The 24,685-nt window shown below is 31.1% G+C and overlaps 1 protein-coding gene across 3 annotated transcripts in view; it reads right to left on the bottom strand.

Moving 5' to 3' along the window:
- Positions 1-24,685, bottom strand: part of LOC148170770 (kinesin-like protein KIF19) — a 43,331-nt gene that overhangs the window by 5,622 nt on the left and 13,024 nt on the right. For 2 of the 3 annotated variants that reach the window (XM_088041770.1, XM_088041769.1), the window contains exons 3-5: positions 22,449-22,593; positions 10,289-10,438; positions 1,528-2,583 (exon numbers count right to left, since the gene is read on the bottom strand). In XM_088041770.1, the coding sequence (XP_087897896.1) occupies positions 1,528-2,583; positions 10,289-10,438; positions 22,449-22,593 (1,351 nt within the window). Of the gene's footprint in view, positions 1-1,527; positions 2,584-10,288; positions 10,439-22,448; positions 22,594-22,690; positions 22,786-24,685 lie in introns of those variants that run through there. The other variant, XM_088041771.1, reaches the window with a different exon arrangement.

The raw sequence follows: 24,685 nt of genomic DNA on the forward strand, positions 1-24,685 counted from the left end.
CAAAACTTTTTGGGTGTAAATCAGGTTTTCAAATCTTTAGGGAGAAAATTAGGGGAAAACAACTTTTTAAGGTTAACACGTTGTCAAAGTTGAGTGTATTAATCAATAACTAATTCAAAATTTGTTGGAAAAGAGTGACTTTAATAGAAATTTAACAAGTTTTGGCAATGTTGTGAAAGATGATTAGTTTCTACGCAGGCCAGTTGCGTCAAGGTCAAACGCTTTTGCTGCCAATTGTTACCAATAAAAATCACTAAGGGCTGCTGCCAACTTAACTTTTTATTGAGTGGACCGATAGGAATGAGCTCTGGTATATGTGATTATAAACTAAAGTCCGTTTTTTTTTTAAACCACCAACACCCTAATCTTCCCCTGCATTACAACCGGCAACGTTGCCTAGGGAGATTTTTGGTGAGAAAAAAGTTGTCAAATTTTTGACATTTCTGAAAATTAGCCAGTGTTTCCGTTAAAAACGTTTCTTTTACAGCCTGTTGGTTTGCAAATCAAAGGATTTAATAGTGAAAAGACTCGGCACAGCCTTAAAGGCCATTTTGTGTAATTTAAAATGAAACTTAATTTTTTCAAGATTTGACACTAGATGGCGCCCCTTTTAAAAGTCAAATTTAGCGGAAAGTTTAGAAAGTAACTCAAATTTTAAGTAAAATTCTGTAATTTTTGACATATTTTTTTAAGTTAAAGATTTGACACTAGACGGCCTCATTTTTGGTTGTAAAATTTTGCGGGCAATTTAGAAAGATATTTGATTTGGTGGGCGTTCTGTAAAATCCTGTAATTTTTGACATGTTTAAAGTTCAAGATTGCGCTACTTTAAAAGTCAAATTTAGCAGGAAATTTAGAACCTAACTTGATTTTTCCGTAATTTTCTGACATTATTGACATATTTGAAGTTCATTATTTGACACAAGATGGCGTTGGAAATTTAAAAAAAACCTGATTTTTCCGTGAAATCCTGTAATTTTTGTCAAATTTCTAAATCAAGATTTAACACAAGATGATGTCATTTAAAAAGAAACTTAATTTTTTGTAAAATCCTGGAATTTTTGAGAACTTTGAGGTTCAAGATTTTTAATACTAGATGGCGCGCCCCTTTTAAAAGTCAAATTTTCCTGCAGCATGCAGAAAGTCCACCAACACCCCAATCTTCCCCTGCATTACAACCGGCAACGTTGCCTAGGGAGATTTTTAGTGACAAAACAGTTGTCAAAATTTTGACAGTTCTGAAAGTTAGGCAGTGTTTCCGTTAAAAACGTTTCTTTTACAGAATTTAATAGTGAAAAGACTCGGCGCAGCCTGAAAGCCCGTTTTGTGTGATCAAATTGTCAATTAGGCAGCTAACCTATTTGTTTTTATCACCAAAAAGTCACCATCGACGACGTTGCCGGCTCTGCTGAGATGTGACGTCACAAAGCTAGCCTCGCTGCCAGGTATGTTTTCTAATCTCGCTCGATTTTTGCAATTTTTCCACTAGCGATTTTCGTCAAAATTCAAAAATTAGTGTTGACTTACATCCTCCAAAGCAACACCTCTTTGTCGACAAACCTCCAACTTCTGCTCGATGTGCGTCCTCAACTCCGACCACCTCTCTTGCTCCCTTTCCAAGTCCGCCAATTCTCCCCACGCTTGCTGGACCGCGGTTTCACCCTCCACCTCATCGCACTCTTCGTCTTCCTCTTGTTCGTTTCCCGCCGACCTGAAACCTTCAGCGGTGACAAGTTTGCGACGCCGAATACTCTGTTGCGTCCGCGCCCGCGACTCGTTAACACTGTTCTTGTACAACTTGTTGTTCCTCGACTCCCAATGCGAGATAATCAGGTGTTGTCTTTCGGCCTCCATCCCCAACCCCAGGAGATGCGAGTCGATCTCCATGAGCTTCCGCCTTAGCTTCATTTGCGTTTTGAACGTCTCCACGATCTGCTCCCTGAGCTTCTTCACCTCGCTGCTCCTTTCCTCGGCGTTCATTCTTCGCACGTCGGCAGATCGCGGCCGCTCCTCAGTCATCTTCGTCTGCAGCCGCGAGATCTCATCTCTTAGCTCGTTGATGACAGTCTGGTACTGCGTGACGTGGTACGACACATCCAAGACGTTCCTCTCCGCCTTGGTGGAGATGTTATTAGCGCGATCCGCGTAGATCAGCGTGTTCCTCGACTCGTCCTTCTGGCCGGCGCTTGGAGAAACGTGCGCGATCATCACAGTCCTGCAGTTCCCACTCAAAGCTTCCTTCAGAAGTCTGGTGAGTTTGGAGTCGCGGTAGTTAACATATCTCGCTCCTCCACTTAGCGCGTTTATGCAGTTACCAAGGGCGAGGAGTGACCGGTTGATGTGCGCACCTTCCTGAAGACGTTTTCCACGATTCTTGGTCTTGTTGGCGCGTTCGGATCCGGCGAGATCGATCATGAATAAGCGGCCTTGTTTGATTCGCATTCTGAGGTGGTCCTTTTTGTCCAGAGGGACGGAGTGTTTGACTGTGACGCTCAGGAGGGCGTGACTGCGTGAAGATGTCTTGTTCATTGCGGTGGGTTCGATGGTTCGGGCTTTGTTTCCCTTCTGGAGGAGTTGCATGACCTTAACAAACATGAAACATTGGTTTAATATTTATGGTAATTGAAGGGTTCATGTTAAATTGATTGCTGTCTCTGAACTTTAAAGAGACCGAGGCGCATGTTGAATAAAGTTAGATAAATTTGAACAAAACATTGCCATAAACGCTACTTTAGCGGGCTTAATTTGCTTAATTTTCCTAATTTGCTTAATAGTAAATTAAGGTACAAGTTAAAAAATCGTCGTTTTTAGCATGAGCGAGTGCAACGAATGCGAGAAGACACTTTTCTAATGTGTTTATTTCAATTTTTATCGACGATTGTACTTCATTTTTAATTTATAAAAAGAACTAATTTTTCCTGCAGAGAATTTACCGATTTACAAAGGAGAAATTTTAAACATCAGCAAGATTTGGAAAGGGTAAGTTAAATACCTGTAATAGATACATGTAAATTTTGGTTAATAGATGGCGTTTCAAGCAAATGTTCATTTTTTAGAAAGAAAAAACGGAAGTTATAATACAAAAATGTACTAAAAATAACAAAAACAAGTACAAGGTGTTTATAAATGTTTCTATAGTATATCCGGTGAGAGATTGGGAGATTTTGACAGTTGACATATAGGTTGGCAGAAAATTATGCTACAAAATACACTAAAAACACTAAATTAAGTGTAAGTAAGTGGGTTATTTTGTTTTTTTTAAATTTCGCGCGTAAATTTAGTGAATTTTCTGTCATTCAATCTCTCATTATACGAACTATACATTGAATTTTCCCCTAATTTTCTCCCTAAAGAATTAAAAGCCTGCTTTACACTAAAAAATTTTCGAAAATTTACACAGGAGAGCAGAATGAGCTGCACTTTATATCCGGTGAGAGATTGGGAGATTTTGACAGTTGACATATAGGTTGGCAGAAAATTATGCTACAAAATACACTAAAAACACTAAATTAAGTGTAAGTAAGTGGGCTTATTTTGTTTGTTTTTTTTAAATTTCGCGCGTAAATTTAGTGAATTTTCTGTCATTCAATCTCTCACTGTACGAACTTTAGCATCAAGGGTGGCTAAAGAAGTTTGCCGTACATAACAAATGTGGGTTTCGATTTTTCAACTGACATTTGAAGGTAACCTCAATCATAGAGTAAGGTTAATTTTTTAATTAGTTTACCTTTATTATTTTCGAAGGTCATTGGCCTCTAAATCGGCCTACAAATTAACACAATTGACATTTGTGCAGCGATGCCAACTTGCAAATTAAAACCAACTAATGAAAATTTTCAAAACTTCTTGGGTGTAAATCTGGCTTTCAATTCTTTAGGGTGAAAATTGAAGGGGACGATTTTTGAGGTTAACACGTTGTTAAAATTGAGTGCATTAATCAATATTTAATTAACAATTTGCTGCAAAAGAAAGATTTCAATAGAGATTTAACAAGTTCTGGCAATCTTGCGCAAGACGATTAGCTTCTACGCATGCCACAGTTGGATCAAGGTCAAACGCTATTGCTGCCAACTATTATTGATAAAAATCGCTAGGGGCTGCTGCCAACTTAACTTTTTATTGAGTGGACTGATAATAATGAGCTCTGAAACTAGTACAAAGTGTTTATAAATGTTTCTAGCATCAAGGGTGGCTATGAAATGTCAAAGAAATTTGCCGCTCATGACAAATATGGGTTTCGATTTGTCAACTGACATTTGCAGTTAACCTCAAACATGAAGTAAAGTAAGTTTTGAGAAATAAACGGTTTCAGTTGTGGCTTAAAACCTAAAAATCAAAAACTTGGGCTAAAAACCGTAACTAAAACGTCATTGAAGTAAGTAACATTAAAAATAATTTTCAAGGTAGTTATATTCACTATGAAACCAAAGCGGCAAAATAGTGTGCGACAGGAATTCCAAAGCCACGCTTGATGCTAGAAACATTTATAAACACCTTGTATAAATAAGTGGGCTTATTTTGTTATTTTATATTTCGCGCGTAAATTTAGTGACTTCTCGGTCAATCTCTCACTGTACAAACTATGCATTCAATTTTCCCCTAATTTTCTCCCTAAGGAGTTGAAAGCCTGCTTTACACCCAAAAAGTTTCGAAAATTTACAGAAGAGAGTCGACTGAGCAAAATCAGCTGCACTTTATATCCGGTGAGAGATTGAGAGATTTTGACAGTTGACATATAAGTTGGTAGAAAATTATGCTACAAAATACACTAAAAACACTAAATTAAGTGTAAGTGGGCTTATTTTGTTTTTTTTAAATTTCGCGCGTAAATTTAGTGAATTTTCTGTCATTCAATCTCTCACTGTACGAACTTTAGCATCAAGGGTGGCTATGAAATGTCAAAGAAGTTTGCCGTTCCTTACAAATGTAAGTTTCGATTTTTCAACTGACATTTGAAGGTAACCTCAATTATAGAGTAAAGTTAATTTTGAAACAAAAACTGTTCTAGTTATGATTTGAAACCTGAAAATCAAAGACTTGGACATAAAACCGTAAGTGAAACGTAGTTAAACATAAAGTGCGGCTCATTGCCATCAGTCCACTCTCCTGTGTAAATTTTCGAAAATTTTTGAGGTTAACACGTTGTTAAAGTTGAGTGCATTAATCAATATTTAATTAACAATTTGCTGCAAAAGAAAGATTTCAATAGAGATTTAACAAGTTCTGGCAATCTTGCGCAAGACGATTAGCTTCTACGCATACCAAGGTCAAAGGCTATTGCTGCCAACTATTATTAATAAAAATCACTAGGGGCTGCTGCCAACTTAACTTTTTAATGGGTGGACTGATAGTAATGAGCTCTGGTGTAGTTAATTATATTCACTATGAAAACAAAGCGGCAAAATAGTGCATGGCAGGAATTCTAGAGCCACTCTTGATGCTAGAAACATTTATAAACACCTTGTATATTGCTGATGCTCTTACAATTTGGCGATAATTCCGCAGGTTTTGCAGGTGTGTAAAAAAATCAGCATTTAATTCGCTCTGCTAAACGACCAATTACAGGGCCACATTTTAAATTTGGCGCCTACAAACATTTTGTGAAGGAAAAATGATCAACAAATGTCAACTTAATTAAGATTTGACAGCTGGTTTGTCCTATTTTAGCCAATAATGTGTCATGAGCAGAGTTCACTAAACGGTCGACAAAAGATTTTTCAATAATATCGAATTTTCGGTGAAAAATTATAGGAGTATAGAACAAAAATATTAAAATTTATAGTTGGTTTAGGTTGCAAATGTCCAGCCAAGGTCAGCAATTTTAAAATTTTCATCGTGTAATTCGTTCTTGTTGCAAATACAAGGTGCTTATAAATGTTTCTAGCATCAAAGGTTTCAGTCACGGTTTTGTGTCCAAGTCTTTGAATTTCAGGGTTTAAATCACAACTAAAACAATTAATTTCTCTAAACTTACTTTACTTCATGTTTGAGGTTAACTGCAAATGTCAGTTGAAAAATTGAAACTCACATTTGTAATGAGCGGCAAATTTCTTTAACAGTTCATTGCCACTCTTGATGCTAGAAACATTTATAAACACCTTGTATTACAATGGCAGTGTTATGTGAATTTTTTTGGGGTACAAAAGACGATCGTGAAAGTTCTGTCATTGTAATTAAATTAATTAAATTTGTTTGTTACCGATTTTAAACAGCAATCGCGTCTAAAGAAAAATTAATTTCACTTAGAACATGTTTAAGGACTCGCACTAATTAATTCCCTAACTTTAATGCACATCAATTTTCCTGTCAAAATTGACAAATGTAAAAATTGTCAAATGTCATTTTAAAATTTGAAATTTTTTTACCAAGATTCCAACCTTAAATAAAGAAATAACTGTCAAAGTGACACTTCCAACCTAAACCGACTGTATTTACGTATTGTCCTAATTGTAATTTTTTTTATTGTAAAAATTTGTATGTAAAAATTGACAAATTTCAATTCTCTACCTTTCGATTAAACTATTGTCTTAATACAAAATAGTAGATTTTGTTATACGGCAGAAAAGTGGTCCTTTTTGTCGAGCAATTCAATTGCAGTAGCGAGGCGAAGCGTAGCAAAATTGCGAGACAGCAAAGCCACTTTTCGGCCAAATAACAAACACCACTTTTTCTCCAAACGTTAAATGCAGTTCCACGATCGACAAGGAGTGAACGCAAATTGAACTAAAACATGGATGGCTATGCATGTAGTTGTCATTGATGACATTTACTGTGAAAAATAGTGGTTTCAATGAGTCTGCCTAGGCAGCAAAAGTGTTTCCATGTCAACGAGCGCTTTTCATTACTTATAACAAAATTGCCTGCTGTACTGTCTAAAAACGACTAAAAAATAGTGACTTTTTGTGACGTTTGGAGAAAAAATTAAGATTTTATATACAGAGTGTCTCAGAACCGACAGATCCTGACTTGCATTCTTGCATTTTCGAAAATTTTTGGGTGTAAATCAGGTTTTCAATTCCTTAGGGAGAAAATTAGGGGAAAATTGAATGTAGCGATTTTTGAGGTTAACACGTTGTCAAAGGTAACTAATTAAACTGATTAAAAACTAATTAAAAATTTGTTGCAAAAGAATGATTTTAATAGAGATTTAACATGTTTTGGCAAGGTTGTGCAAGACGATTAGCTTCTACGCATGCCATAGTCGCGTCAAGGTCAAACGCTTTTGCTGCCAATTGTTACCAATAAAAATTACTAAGGGCTGCTGCCAACTTAACTTTTTATTGAATGGACCGATAGTAATCAGCTCTGGTATACAAAGTGTCTCAGAACCGACAGATCTTGACTTGCATTCTAAGAGTAAGTCAGCAAAAAAATTTCATAACTCATTTGATTTTAATTTAAAGCAATTTAAAGTTAACCAATCACAATGAGCTAAGAATTTTTGTTCGCAGATGCAGAAGACCAAATCTGTGTCCATTTTATTAGTATAGTTTGTACAGTGAGAGATTGAATGACCGAAAAGCCACTAAATTTACGCGCGAAATTTAAAATAACAAAATAAGCCCACTTACTGTCGACCCTGTCAACTCAGTTCGCGTAGGAATTTAGTGTTTTTAGTGTATTTTGTAGCATAATTTGCTGCCAACCTATATGTCAACTGTCAAAATCTCTCAATCTCTCACCGGATATAAAGTGCAGCTGATTTTGCTCAGTCGACTCTCTTCTGTAAATTTTCGAAACTTTTTGGGTGTAAAGCAGGCTTTCAACTCCTTAGGGAGAAAATTAGGGGAAAATTGAATGCATAGTTTGTACAGTGAGAGATTGACCGAAAAGTCACTAAATTTACGCGCGAAATATAAAATAACAAAATAAGCCCACTTATTTATGCAAGGTGTTTATAAATGTTTCTAGCATCAAGCGTGGCTTTGGAATTCCTGTCGTACACTATTTTGCCGCTTTGCTTTCATAGTGAATATAACTACCTTGAAAATTATTTTTATGTTACTTCAATGACGTTTTAGTTACGGTTTTTAGCCCAAGTTTTTGATTTTTAGGTTAACTGCAAATGTCAGTTGACAAATCGAAACCCATATTTGTCATGAGCGGCAAATTTCTTTGACATTTCATAGCCACCCTTGATGCTAGAAACATTTATAAACACCTTGTACTAGTTTCAGAGCTCATTATTATCAGTCCACTCAATAAAAAGTTAAGTTGGCAGCAGCCCCTAGCGATTTTTATCAATAATAGTTGGCAGCAATAGCGTTTGACCTTGATCCAACTGTGGCATGCGTAGAAGCTAATCGTCTTGCGCAAGATTGCCAGAACTTGTTAAATCTCTATTGAAATCTTTCTTTTGCAGCAAATTGTTAATTAAATATTGATTAATGCACTCAACTTTAACAACGTGTTAACCTCAAAAATCGTCCCCTTCAATTTTCACCCTAAAGAATTGAAAGCCAGATTTACACCCAAGAAGTTTTGAAAATTTACATGTCTAGACAGTCAAACGTGAATAGTTGGTTTTAATTTGCAAGTTGGCATCGCTGCACAAATGTCAATTGTGTTAATTTGTAGACCGATTTAGAGGCCAATGACCTTCGAAAATAATAAAGGTAAACTAATTAAAAAATTAACTTTACTCTATGATTGAGGTTACCTTCAAATGTCAGTTGAAAAATCGAAACCCACATTTGTAATGTACGGCAAACTTCTATAGTCACCCTTGATGCTAAAGTTCGTACAGTGAGAGATTGAATGACAGAAAATTCACTAAATTTACGCGCGAAATTTAAAAAAAAAACAAAATAAGCCCACTTACTTACACTTAATTTAGTATTTTTAGTGTATTTTGTAACATAATTTGCTGCCAACCTATGTGTCAACTGTCAAAATCTCCCAATCTCTCACCGGATATACTATAGGAAATGTCAGAATTGCATTTGGATGAGTGCAACTATTAAAAGTATCAATCATTTAACAGTTAGTTAGGTTAGATTACATTATTAAAGTAGAAACAAATGCAATAAAAAAAAGTTAGAAGACAGTTAGATAGGTCAAGATTTTATTAGTATCAATAAATCGATCGATCTCTAGTCCGTTACTTATTAATTACCTCTAGCGCAAATCTTCCTTCTACCAAAAGACATGCTATTATTACATAAAATAAACATGCATAATTATGCACTTGTTTACATAAGTATAAGGAACGATGTTTATTTTTTTTAATTAATAATAGCACGCCAATCAGTAGTTAGTTCGTTAATCAATCATTTTAGAGCCACAACAAACTTAAGAAAACTATTAATTCCAAATTAAATATTAATCTATGAGAGTTAAATTTAACCAACCTCATTAGTAGACGTGGTCGAAACTTCCTGAAGACCAGTGAATTTTCTGTCATTCAATCTCTCACTATACGAACTATACATTCAATTTTCTCCCTAAGGAATTGAAAGCCTGCTTTACACCCAAAAATTTTCGACAATTTACATAGGAGAATCGACTGAGCAGAATGAGCTGCACTTTATATCCGGTGAGAGATTGCGAGATTTTGACAGTTGACATATAGGTTGGCAGAAAATTATGCTACAAAATACACTAAAAACACTAAATTAAGTGTAAGTAAGTGGTCATATTTTGTATTTTTTTTAAATTTCGCGATATTAATAAATATTAATAAATTTAGTGAATTTTCTGTCATTCAATCTCTCACTGTACGAACTTTAGCATCAAGGGTGGCTATGAAATGTCAAAGAAGTTTGCCGTTCATTACAAATGTGGGTTTCGATTTTTCAACTGACATTTGAAGGTAACCTCAATTATAGAGTAAAGTTAATTTTGAAACAAAAACTGTTCTAGTTATGATTTGATACCTAAAAATCAAAGACTTGGACATAAAACCGTAAGTGAAACGTAGTTAAACATAAAATGCGGCTCATTGCTATCAGTCCACTGTCCTGTGTAAATTTTCGAAAATTTTTGGGTGTAAATCAGGCTTTCAATTCTTTATGGAGAAAATTAGGGGAAAGTTGAATGTAGCGATTTTTGAGGTTAACATGTTGTCAAAGTTGAATGTATTAATCAACAACTAATTCAAAATTTATCGCAAAAGAATGATTTTATGTCAAAATTGACAAACGTCAAATTCTGTCAAAGTGGTGCACTGCAATTTTTATGTCAAAATTGACAAATTTGAATTCTGAGGGGAAAATGGTGACTGGAAAACTGGAAGACTGGATTTAATTCTAAATTAAATATTAATCTATGAGAGTTAAATTTAACCAACCTCATTAGTAGACGTGGTCGAAACTTCCTGAAGACCGGCAACTTGTATATTCCTCCCTCGGGAATCCTCCCTCAATTCCAGATACCCAGAAGCTGGATTCAAGAGATCCCGAATTTGTTCGTTGTAAAGTTCCAAGTATGACATGGAAACCTACAAAAGCATATTAGTACTTAGTACTTCATTAATTAATGATAGAAAGTTTAATTGGTAATGAGGCAAACTTATTGAAAATGCAGTAACGACATTTTAACTGCCTCTGGAGTTTGCTAGACCATGACCGCCTCACTTGAGTAAAAATAATACGAGACGACTGAAATCATTAGGATCAGTCCTGCAGTTTCATTACCAAATCGATAATCTTGCATATTTTAAAGGATTTATTAAAATGTAGTCACGCATATTTCAAGTGTGGCGTACGAATTTGCATGTTAATATTTCACGTTGGTATCACTGATTAAATAAACATGAATATGTAATGAATTATAACTTGTATGGCAGTACAAACGGTAGAAAACAAGTGAAGACAATTCGATATTTTTCAAAAACAATCGGACTAAAACATTTTTTGAGGCGATTTAAACTGAAAATGGAATTTTTTGGCCTCAAAAGCGGCCTAAAATAAGTCTTGTCTGGCCGCAAACATTTTCGGCCGATATATGGTGGCGCCATCTGTCCATAGTTTTGCATATTACATCAAGATACCGATATTACCCACAATTTTATGATTATTTGGGTAAAATCAAATCGACAAACTGCTGTAAAGTGCAGCAAAGACGTGTTGAATAAAGAAAATATTCATAAATATTTACAATTATTTAGTTGTTATAAATGATTAAATCAATAAATCATAAATAAAAATTAATTAACTTGTAAATTTACTGATGTCGCCTAAAAAATCTTGTGTGTATCACTGCCAAAAAGTGCTATTTTGTTCTTGCCTTCTTTCTAGTCTCGGCCATTAAAAAAGACTCGGCCGAAAAAGACACACTTTTTGGCCTTGGTACACAAATAACTATTTTTTAAAATTTAGTTTTTTGAGCGCCACTGGTAAACTATACGTATATTTGACCTATTGATCAATGATAATTGGATACCGAATCAAAAGTCCGTTTTTTATTAACAGGTCCGGATTCATAAATATTCGTGAAAAATTTATTTTATTTATTATTTATTATTTATTTTTATTTATTAATAAAACACGACATTTTGCACGCAGTTCGCAATTTTAATTACAATAAATATAGACGAACTATGCTTACAAAGGGCGATCAAAAAATGAAAAATTTTAAAGTTTCTCAAAATCTGACTAAAAGGCAGCCTACTTCACAATGAAAAAATGAAAATTTTGAATTCGAACTATCGAAGATAAAATATTTATTAGTTTCGGAGATATCGAGCTTTAATTTTTCCAACTCAAAATTCAATATCCGAAACTTTGATCGCTCATAGCTCAGTTATTTATGGACCGATTTTAACGAGTCTTGCGTTTTTGGATTCTGCGTGAAATTCTGCGTAAAATGAGTACCGACACGTTAAGATTGCTTAATAAACAAGCGAGATAGCGACCGAGTCTGAATTAGAGACTAAAATGCAGTTAACTTCTGCATTAAAAAAACGAAAATTTTGAATTTGAACTATCTAATTTTGATTTCTAAGGTAGAAAAGTGCGAGAAAAACGATTCCAAAAAGGGTTTCGTCATATTTGCCAAAATTCCCGACGTATCGGGAAAAATCTTTTTCGGAGCTTCAAAATTTTGGTCTCGCGACCAACTTAAATTTCAAACGCCTCTAACTCAGTTATTTGTTGACTGACGTTAAAAATAAGGGTGGTTTTAGATTCAGCGCAAAATTCTGCGTTAAATGAGCCCATCCAGCTCAAATTTTCTCAACAAATAACTGAGATATCGAGCGAATTACATTTTCGCAGGGTGATTTTAGGGCCATTTTCAAGAGACAGTTTTGGGGCGAAAACTGCTTTTAGTATTATTGAATTATGTATCGATCGAAAGAGGAGCTCGAGATCTATCGACTGGCCAAATTTCAGATCGATCGGGCATATAGAAAATCGGAGAAAATTTTAGTTAGTTTTCAGAACAGAAATTTCTAAAAATTGTATTTTTTGCTTTCAAATTTTGTAGTTTAGCTCAGTTGATAGACTAGTCAAAATTAGTAAATTCTGTAAATTTAATGGAAAAAAACTGTCAAAGTTACAGAATTTAATAGAAAATGGAACAAAATTTTAGTTCGTTTTCAGAATAAAAATTTCTAAAAACTATATTCATTGCTCTAAAATTTTGTAGTTTCGCCCAGTTGATAAACTAGTCAAAAATAGTGAATTTTTCAAATTTTACTGCTTTATGTTCTAAACTGAAATAGCTAGGGAATTTAATAGAAAATCGGAGACAATTTTAGTTAGTTTTCAGAATAAAAATTTCAAAAAATTATATTTTTTGCTTTGAAATTTTGTAATTTAGCCCAGTTGATAGACTAATCAAAATTAGTAAATTCTGTAAATTTAGTTGTTTTGTTGTTAAAACTGCAAAGTTACAGAACTTATAATAGAAATTGAAAAAAAATAGTTCGTCTTAAAAATAAAAATTTCTAAAAATTGTATTTTTTGCTTGAAAAATTTGTAGTTTAGCCCAGTTGATAAACTAGTTAAAAGTAGTAAATTCTTTAAATTTTTCTGTTTTATGGTCAAAACTAAAAAAGTTACGGAATTTTATAGAAAATGGGACAAAATTTTAGTTTGTCGTCAGAATAAAAATTTCTAAAAACTCTATTCTTTGCTCTAAAACTTTGTACTTTAGCAATGTGGATAAACTAGTCAAAAGAAGTAAACCCTACAAATTTAAGTGTTTGATGGATAAAACTGCCAAAGTTACAGAATTTAATAGAGAATGGGAGAAAATTTTAGTTCATCTTCAGAATAAAAATTTCTAAAAACTATTTCTTTTGTTCTAAAATTTTGTAGTTTAGCCCAGTTAATAAACTAGTCAAAAATAGTGAATCTTTCAAATTTTACTGTTTTATGTTCTAAACTGAAAAAGTTAGGGAATTTAATAGAAAATCGGAGACAATTTTAGTTAGTTTTCAGAATACAAATTTCTAAAAATTGTATTTTTTGTTTTAAAATTTTGTAGTTTCGCCCAGTTGATAGACTAGTCAATAGTGGTAAATTCTGTAAATTTAGTTGTTTTGTTGTTAAAACTGCAAAGTTACAGAACTTATAATAGAAAATGGAAAAAAAAAAATTCGTCTTTAGAATAAAATTTTCTAAAAATTGTGTTTTTTGCTTGAAAATGTTGTGGTTTAGCCCAGTTGATAAACTAGTTAAAAGTTGTAAATCTTTTAAATTTTTCTGTTTTATGTTCAAAACTGAAAAAGTTATGGAATTTAATAGAAAATGAAACAAAATTTTAATTCGTCGTCAAAATAAAAATTTCTAAAAACTCTATTTTTTGCTCTAAAATTTTGTACTTTAGCAATGTTGATAAACTAGTTAAAAGGAGTAAACTCTGCAAATTAAATTGTTTGATGGATAAAACTGCCAAAGATACAGAATTTAATAGAAAATGGGAGAAAATTTTAGTTCGCCTTCAGAATAAAAATTTCTAAAAACTATTTTTTTTGCTCTAAAATTTTGTAGTTTAGCCCAGTTGATGAACTAGTCAAAAATAGTGAATCTTTCAAATTTTACTATTTTATGTTCAAAAGTGAAAAAGTTAGGGAATTTAATAGAAAATCGGAGAAAATTTTAGTTAGTTTTCAGAATACGAATTTCTAAAAATTGTATTTTTTTGTTTTAAAATTTTGTAGTTTAGCCCAGTTGATAGACTAATCAAAAGTGGTAAATTCTGTAAATTTAGTTGTTTTGTTGTTAAAACTGCAAAGTTACAGAACTTATAATAGAAAATGGAAAAAAATTTAATTCGTCTTTAGAATAAAATTTTCTAAAAATTGTGTTTTTTGCTTGAAAATGTTGTGGTTTAGCCCAGTTGATAAACCAGTTAAAAGTTGTAAATCTTTTAAATTTTTCTGTTTTATGTTCAAAACTGAAAAAGTTATGGAATTTAATAGAAAATGAAACAAAATTTTAATTCGTCGTCAAAATAAAAATTTCTAAAAACTCAATTTTTTGCTCTAAAATTTTGTACTTTAGCAATGTTGATAAACTAGTTAAAAGGAGTAAACTCTGCAAATTAAATTGTTTGATGGATAAAACTGCCAAAGATACAGAATTTAATAGAAAATGGGAGAAAATTTTAGTTCGCCTTCAGAATAAAAATTTCTAAAAACTATTTTTTTTGCTCTAAAATTTTGTAGTTTAGCCCAGTTGATGAACTAGTCAAAAATAGTGAATCTTTCAAATTTTACTATTTTATGTTCAAAAGTGAAAAAGTTAGGGAATTTAATAGAAAATCGGAGAAAATTTTAGTTAGTTTTCAGAATACGAATTTCTAAAAATTGTATTTTTTTGTTTTAAAATTTTGTAGTTTAGCCCAGTTGATAGACTAATCAAAAGTGGTAAATTCTGTAAATTTAGTTGTTTTGTTGTTAAAACTGCAAAGTTACAGAACTTATAATAGAAAATGGAAAAAAATTTAATTCGTCTTTAGAATAAAATTTTCTAAAAATTGTGTTTTTTGCTTGAAAATGTTGTGGTTTAGCCCAGTTGATAAACCAGTTAAAAGTTGTAAATCTTTTAAATTTTTCTGTTTTATGTTCAAAACTGAAAAAGTTATGGAATTTAATAGAAAATGGAACAAAATTTTAATTCGTCGTCAAAATAAAAATTTCTAAAAACTCTATTTTTTGCTCTAAAATTTTGTACTTTAGCAATGTTGATAAACTAGTTAAAAGGAGTAAACTCTGCAAATTAAATTGTTTGATGGATAAAACTGCCAAAGATACAGAATTTAATAGAAAATGGGAGAAAATTTTAGTTCGCCTTCAGAATAAAAATTTCTAAAAACTATTTTTTTTGCTCTAAAATTTTGTAGTTTAGCCCAGTTGATGAACTAGTCAAAAATAGTGAATCTTTCAAATTTTACTATTTTATGTTCAAAAGTGAAAAAGTTAGGGAATTTAATAGAAAATCGGAGAAAATTTTAGTTAGTTTTCAGAATACAAATTTCTAAAAATTGTATTTTTTTGTTTTAAAATTTTGTAGTTTAGCCCAGTTGATAGACTAATCAAAAGTAGTAAATTCTGTAAATTTAGTTGTTTTGTTGTTAAAACTGCAAAGTTACAGAACTTATAATAGAAAATGGAAAAAAAAAAATTCGTCTTTAGAATAAAATTTTCTAAAAATTGTGTTTTTTGCTTGAAAATGTTGTGGTTTAGCCCAGTTGATAAACTAGTTAAAAGTTGTAAATCTTTTAAATTTTTCTGTTTTATGTTCAAAACTGAAAAAGTTATGGAATTTAATAGAAAATGGAACAAAATTTTAATTCGTCGTCAAAATAAAAATTTCTAAAAACTCTATTTTTTGCTCTAAAATTTTGTACTTTAGCAATGTTGATAAACTAGTTAAAAGGAGTAAACTCTGCAAATTAAATTGTTTGATGGATAAAACTGCCAAAGATACAGAATTTAATAGAAAATGGGAGAAAATTTTAGTTCGCCTTCAGAATAAAAATTTCTAAAAACTATTTTTTTTGCTCTAAAATTTTGTAGTTTAGCCCAGTTGATGAACTAGTCAAAAATAGTGAATCTTTCAAATTTTACTATTTTATGTTCAAAAGTGAAAAAGTTAGGGAATTTAATAGAAAACCAGAGAAAATTTTAGTTAGTTTTCAGAATACAAATTTCTCAAAATTGTATTTTTTGCTTTAAAATTTTCTAGTTTAGCCCAGTTGATAACCTAGTTAAAAGTAGTAAATCCTTCCAAAGTAGAACGAGCCAAGAAAAACGATGGCGCAAACTATTTCTTAAAATATTTATCGAGATTTGAAATTTTTCCAACTCAAAATCCAATATTCTAATTTTTGATCGCTCATAACTCAGTTATTTCTAGACCGATCTTAACGAATCTTACCTTTTTGGAATCCACGCCAAATTCTGCGTAAAATAAGTGCCAATACGTTAAGATTGTTTCATAGATAAGCGAGATAAAGACTGAAAGGCAGCTAACTTCTCCGTTGTAAAATGAAAATTTCGAATTCGAACTATGTAATTTCCAACGTAAAAAATCGCGAGAAAAACGATTTGTAATCACCACTATAACCCTCTTGTTATAGAAATAACTATTAAGATTTAAAAAAAATCGTGGCAACGCAACGCCAGTGTCAAAATGAAGCTTTCAATTTCCATCTTCTTCCTCCTTGGCGTGGCCGGCAGTAAGAAATTTCTTTTATATCCACTTTTTTGATCTTTATGGTTGCAGTTTATGGCCTCAAATGTGCCGTTACTGACATAGCGCGTTTTGGTTTAACTGGAGAACTCCGAAATATCAATTCAGATTGCATCGAAAATATAGAAGGTGGCAATTTGCGCTGCTTTGTCCTGAACGCTACGTTAAGTAAAAGCTGGTTAAAAAGTGAAATTGGATTTTTATATGACGTTGATTTCGTTTTAGATTCGGTTAATGCAATCATAAAGGGGTGTTCGGAAAAACCTTGCAATTTAATTGAGGAAGACGTGGCAAATGAATTCAAAGATTTTAACGATGAATTTGTTAGCCTCAATTGTACCAAATGCGAAAAAGACTACTGCAATTGCTTTCGGAAAGAGTGAGAGCTAGAAGGCGTTATTAACAGAAGAGAGTGGTAAACTCCATTTTGTTGGATGTTTTTGGCGGTTTTTATTGTATTTATTTATGATTATTTTTAATTTTTATTATTTTTTATAAGGAATTAAATACATTCGTTTCACTGCAGTAAGTTTAATTTTTTCCTCATTTTATTAAATTATTGCACAAGTCAAACAGAATTTTGAACAATTTTATTTGGAAATTCTTCTAAAATTCTGTAGTATATCACAGTCGATGATAAACTAATCAAAAGTAGTAATGCTTCCAAATTTTACTGTTTTATTATTAAAACTGCCAATGTTATGGAATTTAAGCAAATGGGAGGAAATTTTAGTTCGTCTTTAGAATAAAAATTTCTAAAAACTATATTCATTGCTCTAAAATTTTGTAGTTTAGCCCAGTTGTAAAAATTGTCCAAAAAAATGAATCTTTCAAATTTTACTGTTTTATGTTCAAAACTGAAAAAGTTAGGGAATTTAATAGGAAATCGGAGAAAATATTAGTTAGTTTTCAGAATAAAAATTTCTAAAAATTGTATTTTTTGCTTAAAAATTTTGTAGTTTAGCCCAGTTAATAAACTAGTTAAAAGTAGTAAACTCTGCAAATTTAATTGTTTGATGGATAAAACTGCTAAAGTTACAGAATTTAATAGAAAATGGGAGAAAATTTTAGTTCGTCTTTAAAAATTTCTAAAAACTTTATTTTTTGCTCTAAAATTTTGTACTTTAGCAATGTTGACAAACTAGTTAAAAGTAGTAAACCCTGCAAATTTAATTGTTTGAAGGATAAAACTGCCAAAGTTACAGAATTTAATAGAAAATGGAAGAAAACTTGAGTTCTTCAGAATAAAAATTTTTAAAAACTATATTTTTTGCTCTAAAATTTTGTAGTTTAGCCCAGTTGATAAACTAGTTAAAAGTAGTAAATCCTTTAAATTTTTCTATTTTATGTTCAGAACTGAAAAAGTTAGGGAATTTAATAAAAAATCGGAGAAAATTTTAGTTAGTTTTCAGAATAAAAATATCCAAAATTTGTATTTTTTGATTAAAAATTTTGTAGTGTCGCCCAGTTGATAAACTAGTCAAAAATAGTAAATCTTTCAAATTTTACTGTTTTATGTTCTAAATTGAAAAAGTTAGGGAATTTAATAGAAAATCGGAGAAAATTTTAGTTAGTTTTCAGAATACAAATATCCAAAATTTGTTTGCTCTAAAACTTTATACTTTAGCAGTGTTGATAAACTTATTTGTTTTATTGTTAAGGCTGCAAAGTTACAAAACTTAGAGTAGAAAATGAAAAAAATTTAGTTCGTCTTTAGAGTAATTTCTAAAAATTGTGTTTTGTGCTTGACAATTTTATAGTTTAGCTCAGTTGATAAACTAGTTAAAAGTAGTAAATCCTTTAAATTTTTCTGTTTTATATTCAAAAGTAAAAAAGTTTCGGAATTTAATAGAAAATGGAACAAAATTTTAGTTTGTCGTCAGAATAAAAATTTCTAAAAATTCTATTTTTTGCTCTAAAATTTTGTAATTTAACCCAGTTGATAAACTAGTCAAAAATAAAGAATCTTTCAAATTTTACTGTTTTATGTTCGAATCTGAAAAAGTTAGGGAATTTAATAGAAAATGGAACAAAACTTTAATTAGTTTTCAGAATAAAAATTTCTAAAAGTTGTATATTTTGCTTGAAAATTTTGTAGTTTAGCCCAGTTGATAAACTAATTAAAAGTAGTAAACTCTGCAAATTTAATTGTTTGATGGATAAAACTGCCAAAATTGCAGAATTTAATTGAAAATGGGAGAAAATTTTAGTTCGTCTTCAGAATATTTTTTGCTCTACAATTTTGTAGTTTAGCAGTCAATAAACTAGTCGAAAGTGCTAAAACTCTCAAATTTTACAGAATTATAATTAAAACTGCCAAAGTTACAGAATAAAAACATTTTTTTTCAAACTCCAAAGCCCCCTTGACGTAAAATTTACACTACTCCTTGATAGCAATCAACCCCAACTCTCTCATTTTCTCTTCCGACACTTCAATAACAAACAAAATAGTCAATGGTCACGCCACTCCATGTGACATTATCAACGGAAACACCTAAAGTTATTTATTTACAAGAATTTTGCAGATTAGCGTCGAAACGAATCGGTGTTTTGACGTAAACAAAACTTGAAGGACCTTCGATCAGTTCAAGGACTTAAGTTACAACTTCATGAGAGTATTGTGTCGATGATTAATGGTAGCTGTCAGTTTTCTTGGTATGAACAGGTGGCAGTCTTTCAAATTCAAATTCTGTACCATTGTGTGGTCACACTTCGACAAAATATGGTATTTTAATAATAAATTGCTATAATGACTCTTAGACCAGTGTCGAAGCCTTCAAAAAAGGTAAAAAGTGCAAAAAAATCGTAGTAGAATGAAACCTATTGGAAAATGTTGAGAATATTACAAAAATGAAAGGAAAAATAAATTACGGTCGATTCGAGATCGGGAAGTGGGAAAGGGTGGGTTTTTAAGGGTTAAAATCGGTTTATCTCGATTTCCGGCAAAACTACAAGTCTTATGGAAAAAAGTTAAATGGCAAAGTTGTAGGTAATAAAAAGATCTACAACTTTTGTATTTACACTTTTTTCTCATAACCTCAAAATTTACATGAAAAACTCAAAAAACCACGTTTTTGGTTTTTTATTTTTGTCTTTTACAAAAATTTTTTTTTTATGAAATTTGGTGAGAACTTACCTTTGTACATACCAAATACACAAGAATTTTTTGGATTTGAAAAATTCATTTTTTCTCCTTATTTTTATTTAATACCGAAAAAGCAACCTAATTTTCAATCGAAAATTGACGCGTCAAAATATCAGCTTTTTTAAAAAAGTTGGTGGGCTTTTTATTCTTTGAAATCTCTACTTTCTGATAGTGTAATAAAAAATATACGTCACTATGGAAAATATTTTCAAAAAATTTAAAAAACGAAAAAAACTCGAATCGAAAAATTATTTTTCTATCATTATGTACAATTTTGAGCTATTTATTAATATTAACACTGTAATTACTCAATTAGCGTATGATTCTAATGATTTTGATTAACAAAAAAATTTTCAATCAAAAGATACTACTTTAATTAACAAACAACTAAGTTAATAATGTGTATATTTGATAAAACATCTACAATTTGATTGCTCTGGCATTTAAATTAACAGAGTTACAGTTTTAACATATTTTTTCCAAAAGTTTATAGTTTATTCCCAAAATAAAAAAATCCAAAATTTGACATTTTTGATCTGTAATAGCATTTTTTTCGCAGTTAATTGTATATTAATTACTGTACGTCTAAATTAGTAATCTCCTCAATTTTCATGTTTGTTAAAAATACAGCCCTTAATACATATAATTTAAACAGTTAACGGTTTAATAAAAAAAATTAAATTTGCCAAAATTAGTACGTTTTGCTGTAGAATTCTGGAATTTAGCAGACTTAGTAATTAAGTTCAAAGTAGTAATTTTGCCAAATTTGATTGCTTTGGCATTAAAATTGTTAGAGATGCAGCCCTTATTAGACAATTCTTTCAGATTTCGGTTCAATCAAAAAATTAAATTTTCCAAAATTAGCACCTTTTGCTGTATAATTTTGAAATTTGGCATATTTAGTAATTAAATCTGAAATAATAGCCTTGCTAAATTTCATTGTTTTGTCATTAAAATAGACCCATATATTTTTTCCAAAAGTTTTTGGTTCTTTTTCAAAATAAAAAATTCCAAAATTTGACTTTCTTGGTTTATATTTTTGCAATTTAGCACAGTTAATAAATAAGTCTAAGTTAGTAACTTCCTCAAATTTTATTGTTTGGCGTTAAAACTGACCGAGATAAAACCCTTAATAAATAATTTTTAGTTTTTGGTCCATTCAAAAAAATTAGAAAAAAATTTCAAATTCAGTATCTTTTGCTGCATAACTTTAAAGTTTCGTATGGTTAGTAACCAAGTCCAAATTAGTAACTTTGCCAAATTTGATTGCTTTGGCATTAAAATTGTTAGAGTTACAAGCATTAACATATTTTTTCAAAAATTTCTAGTTCCATCATCAATTTAAAAAATTTCGAAATGTGTTTATTTTGATCGATAATTTTGTAATTTGGCACAATTAATAAATAAGTCTAGATTAAAAACCTCCCGAAATTTCATTGCTAGAATCAGAAAACGACGAAGGAATACCATCAAAGAGACAGAAATTATTGAACTAAAAAAAATTCCGAACGAACATTTATATAGTATGAGATTTTGTTTATGACAAAAATATAATAAAACTGTAATAAACCAGCTTTTTTACTGAAAAAAAAATTATAACATCCTCATTTTTTAGATAAAATTCCCTTTAAATCCTATCTTGAATATTTTTAACAACAATTTTCCCATGTTTTATTTTGCAATCTTAATGTTTGATGGATTGAAATTTTTTTTGTTTATCAATGTAACATAGAATCAAACGCTAAGTAAGTAATTACAGTGTTAATATTAATAAATAGCTCAAAATTGTACATAATGAGAGAAAAATAATTTTTTAATTCGATTTTTTTTCGTTTTTTAAATTTTTTGAAAATATTTTCCATAATATTTTTTATTACACTATCAGAAAGTAGAGATTTCAACGAAAAAATTCTTGTGTATTTGGTATATACAAAGGTAAGTTCTCACCAAATTTCATAAAAAAAAAAAAATTTGTAAAACAAAAATAAAAAACCAAAAACGTGTTTTTTGAGTTTTTCATGTAAATTTTGAGGTTATGAGAAAAAAGTGTAAATACAAAAGTTGTAGATCTTTTTATTACCTACAACTTTGCCATTTAACTTTTTTCCATAAGACTTGTAGTTTTGCCGGAAATCGAGATAAACCGATTTTAACCCTTAAAAACCCACCCTCTCCCACTTCCCGATCTCGAATCGACCGTAATTTATTTTTCTTTTCATTTTTGTAATATTTTCAACATTTTCCAATAGGTTTCATTCTACTACGATTTTTTTTGGTTTCAAAAATTATCAACCCTGGTCTATCTTTTGGAAGTCTAATAATATTGAAAGTGCATCAGCTGGCAAAGTAATGGCAGTGAACAATCAACTATAGCAGCTTATTCCATTACTCATTTATCAATTATTTAAGTAGCAATCAATAGAAGCATTAGAAAAAATTCCTATTAATAATGTAGCAGGGGTGCGTGCCAATGCCCATTACGTCTGTCTTCATATGGTATTCATGGAGACATTTTCAACCCCCCGAATTTACATCCCCAGAAAGTCACACCACTCCACTTTTATTTTTAGATGGTCTAGCATTCACACCCACCATGGTATTTCGGGAAAATCAATCCCATCTCGTGCGTTGCAATTTTGGCGAATTTCGCTTATACTTACTGAATATTGATCCTCCTTGCCTTTGACTGTTTCGAAGATATCGTTCAAGGCACGCACCATGATTCCTGGTTGGGATGAGTCACCGACCATGGTATGGGTTTTGCCGGCACCGGTGGCGCCATAGGCAAACACTGTGCCGTTGTACCTAGAAAAAAAATTTCAAAATTACCAAATGTCAATTTCTGGGGAGGCAATGGTACCAACTCATTTTTTTTTAATGAGGGCAGTTTTGTTGTACCTACCAAATTACAATGCAAAAATCTAGAAAATTCGAAGCGTTTCATATTGTAACCACGACTTGCCACTTTAAAATTTGACGTTTATTGAGTTTCACTGTCACTGAATTTTAACCTAACCTCACAACCTGTATTCACATCTATTATATTTAGGTACAATTATTGGTGGCCGCAGACAATTCAAATTAACGCAGCAATTTATTAAACACGAATCGTAAAATCCGCGAAATTGGCCAAGAACTTGACAGGAAACTAGTGACAGCCAGACTAATTAGTTCTGCCAACTCTTTAAAAACAAAATTTCCTACTTTGAGTTCTCTTATGGATACCTATAAACGACTCCAAATTGAGTACTTTAATGGACTTATTAAAGCGGCAAATTCGGAAAAGTATTTTTTTCTATTTCGCGTTCGTAATGAGCGTATTTCGGTATCGTAATGGACCAATCCCGTGCCAATATTTCCAGGAACATATATTTTTCTTAGGTTGGCAGCAGTCAAACCGTCAACCTGCCGTCAACGTTGACAATTTAGATTTTGGTTTTGATAAACTATGATAAATCGATCAATACACTATTATTTCTTGTTGTACTTGGCTTAATAATTCAAAGGAGAAAAACTCTTTGGATGCAAGAGAACCATCATGATCATGATCAACATTTTCGCTCTCTTGGCTCCCTTGCGCTCCGGTAACCTCAAAACGCCACACCTGTCAAACTGACTGAAATTGGATTTGGCTACTTCGAATTTTTTTCCCGAACATTTTGCTATTGCCAACTACCCTAAAATTCCCTAGATTTCGAAATCAAGTTTTCTCGTTCAAAATAAGGCGAAATAGAAAAACTAGCGTATGATACTTGTTTATAATGCAAAATGTTTATTATGAAACGCGTTTAAAATGAGAGAGTTGGGGTTGATTGCTATCAAGGAGTAGTGTAAATTTTACGTCAAGGAGGCTTTGGAATTTGGAAAAAAAGTTTGTATTCTTTTATTCTGTAGCTTTGGCAGTTTTAATTATAAATCCGTAAAATTTGAGAGTTTTACCACTTTCGACTAGTTTATTGACTGCTAAACTACAAAATTTTAGAGAAAAAATTGAGTTTTTAGAAATTCTTATTCTGAAGACGAACTAAAATTTTCTCCGATTTTCTATTAAATTTCCTAACTTTTTCAGTTTTGAACATAAAACAGTAAAATTTGAAAGATTCACTATTTTTGACTAGTTTATCAACTGGGCTAAACTACAAAATTTTAGAGCAATGAATATAGTTTTTAGAAATTTTTATTCTAAAGACGAACTAAAATTTTCTTAAATTTTCTATTAAATTCTGTAACTTTGGCAGTTTTATCCATCAAACAATTAAATTTGTAGGGTTTACTGCTTTTAACCAGATTATCAACATTGCTAAAGTACCAAATTTTAGAGCAAAAAATAGAGTTTTTAGAAATTTTTATTCTGACGACGAACTAAAATTTTGTTCCATTTTCTATTAAATTCCGTAACTTTTTTAGTTTTGAACATAAAACAGAAAAATGTAAAGGATTTACTACTTTTAACTAGTTTATTAACTGGGCTAAACTACAAAATTTTCAAGCAAAAATACAATTTTTAGAAAATTTTATTCTTAAAACGAACAATTTTTTTTTTCATTTTCTATTATAATTTCTGTAACTTTGCAGTTTTAAACAAAACAAATAAATTTACAGATTTTACTACTTTTAATTAGTCTAACAACTGGGCTAAACTACAAAACTTTAGAACAAAAAATACAATTTTTAGAAAGTTTTTTTCTGAAAACTACCTAAAATTTTCTCCGATTTTCTATTAAATTAAACGCGTTTCATAATATACTATTAATTCAAAATTGGCAATTCAAATATCGTTGACACTTTTAATAATTGTTCTAAATTGCAGAATTTTAGAACAAGAAAAAGAAACTTGCGTTGTTCAAACTCATTTTACCCAAAATTTCACGCTGAATTCAAATTTATTTTACAGAAT

Source organism: Gnatocerus cornutus, chromosome 7 (genome assembly GCF_029298725.1).
Source record: "Gnatocerus cornutus isolate USDA-ARS CGAHR chromosome 7, icGnaCorn1.1, whole genome shotgun sequence".
Classification (NCBI taxonomy): Eukaryota; Metazoa; Arthropoda; class Insecta; order Coleoptera; family Tenebrionidae; genus Gnatocerus; species Gnatocerus cornutus.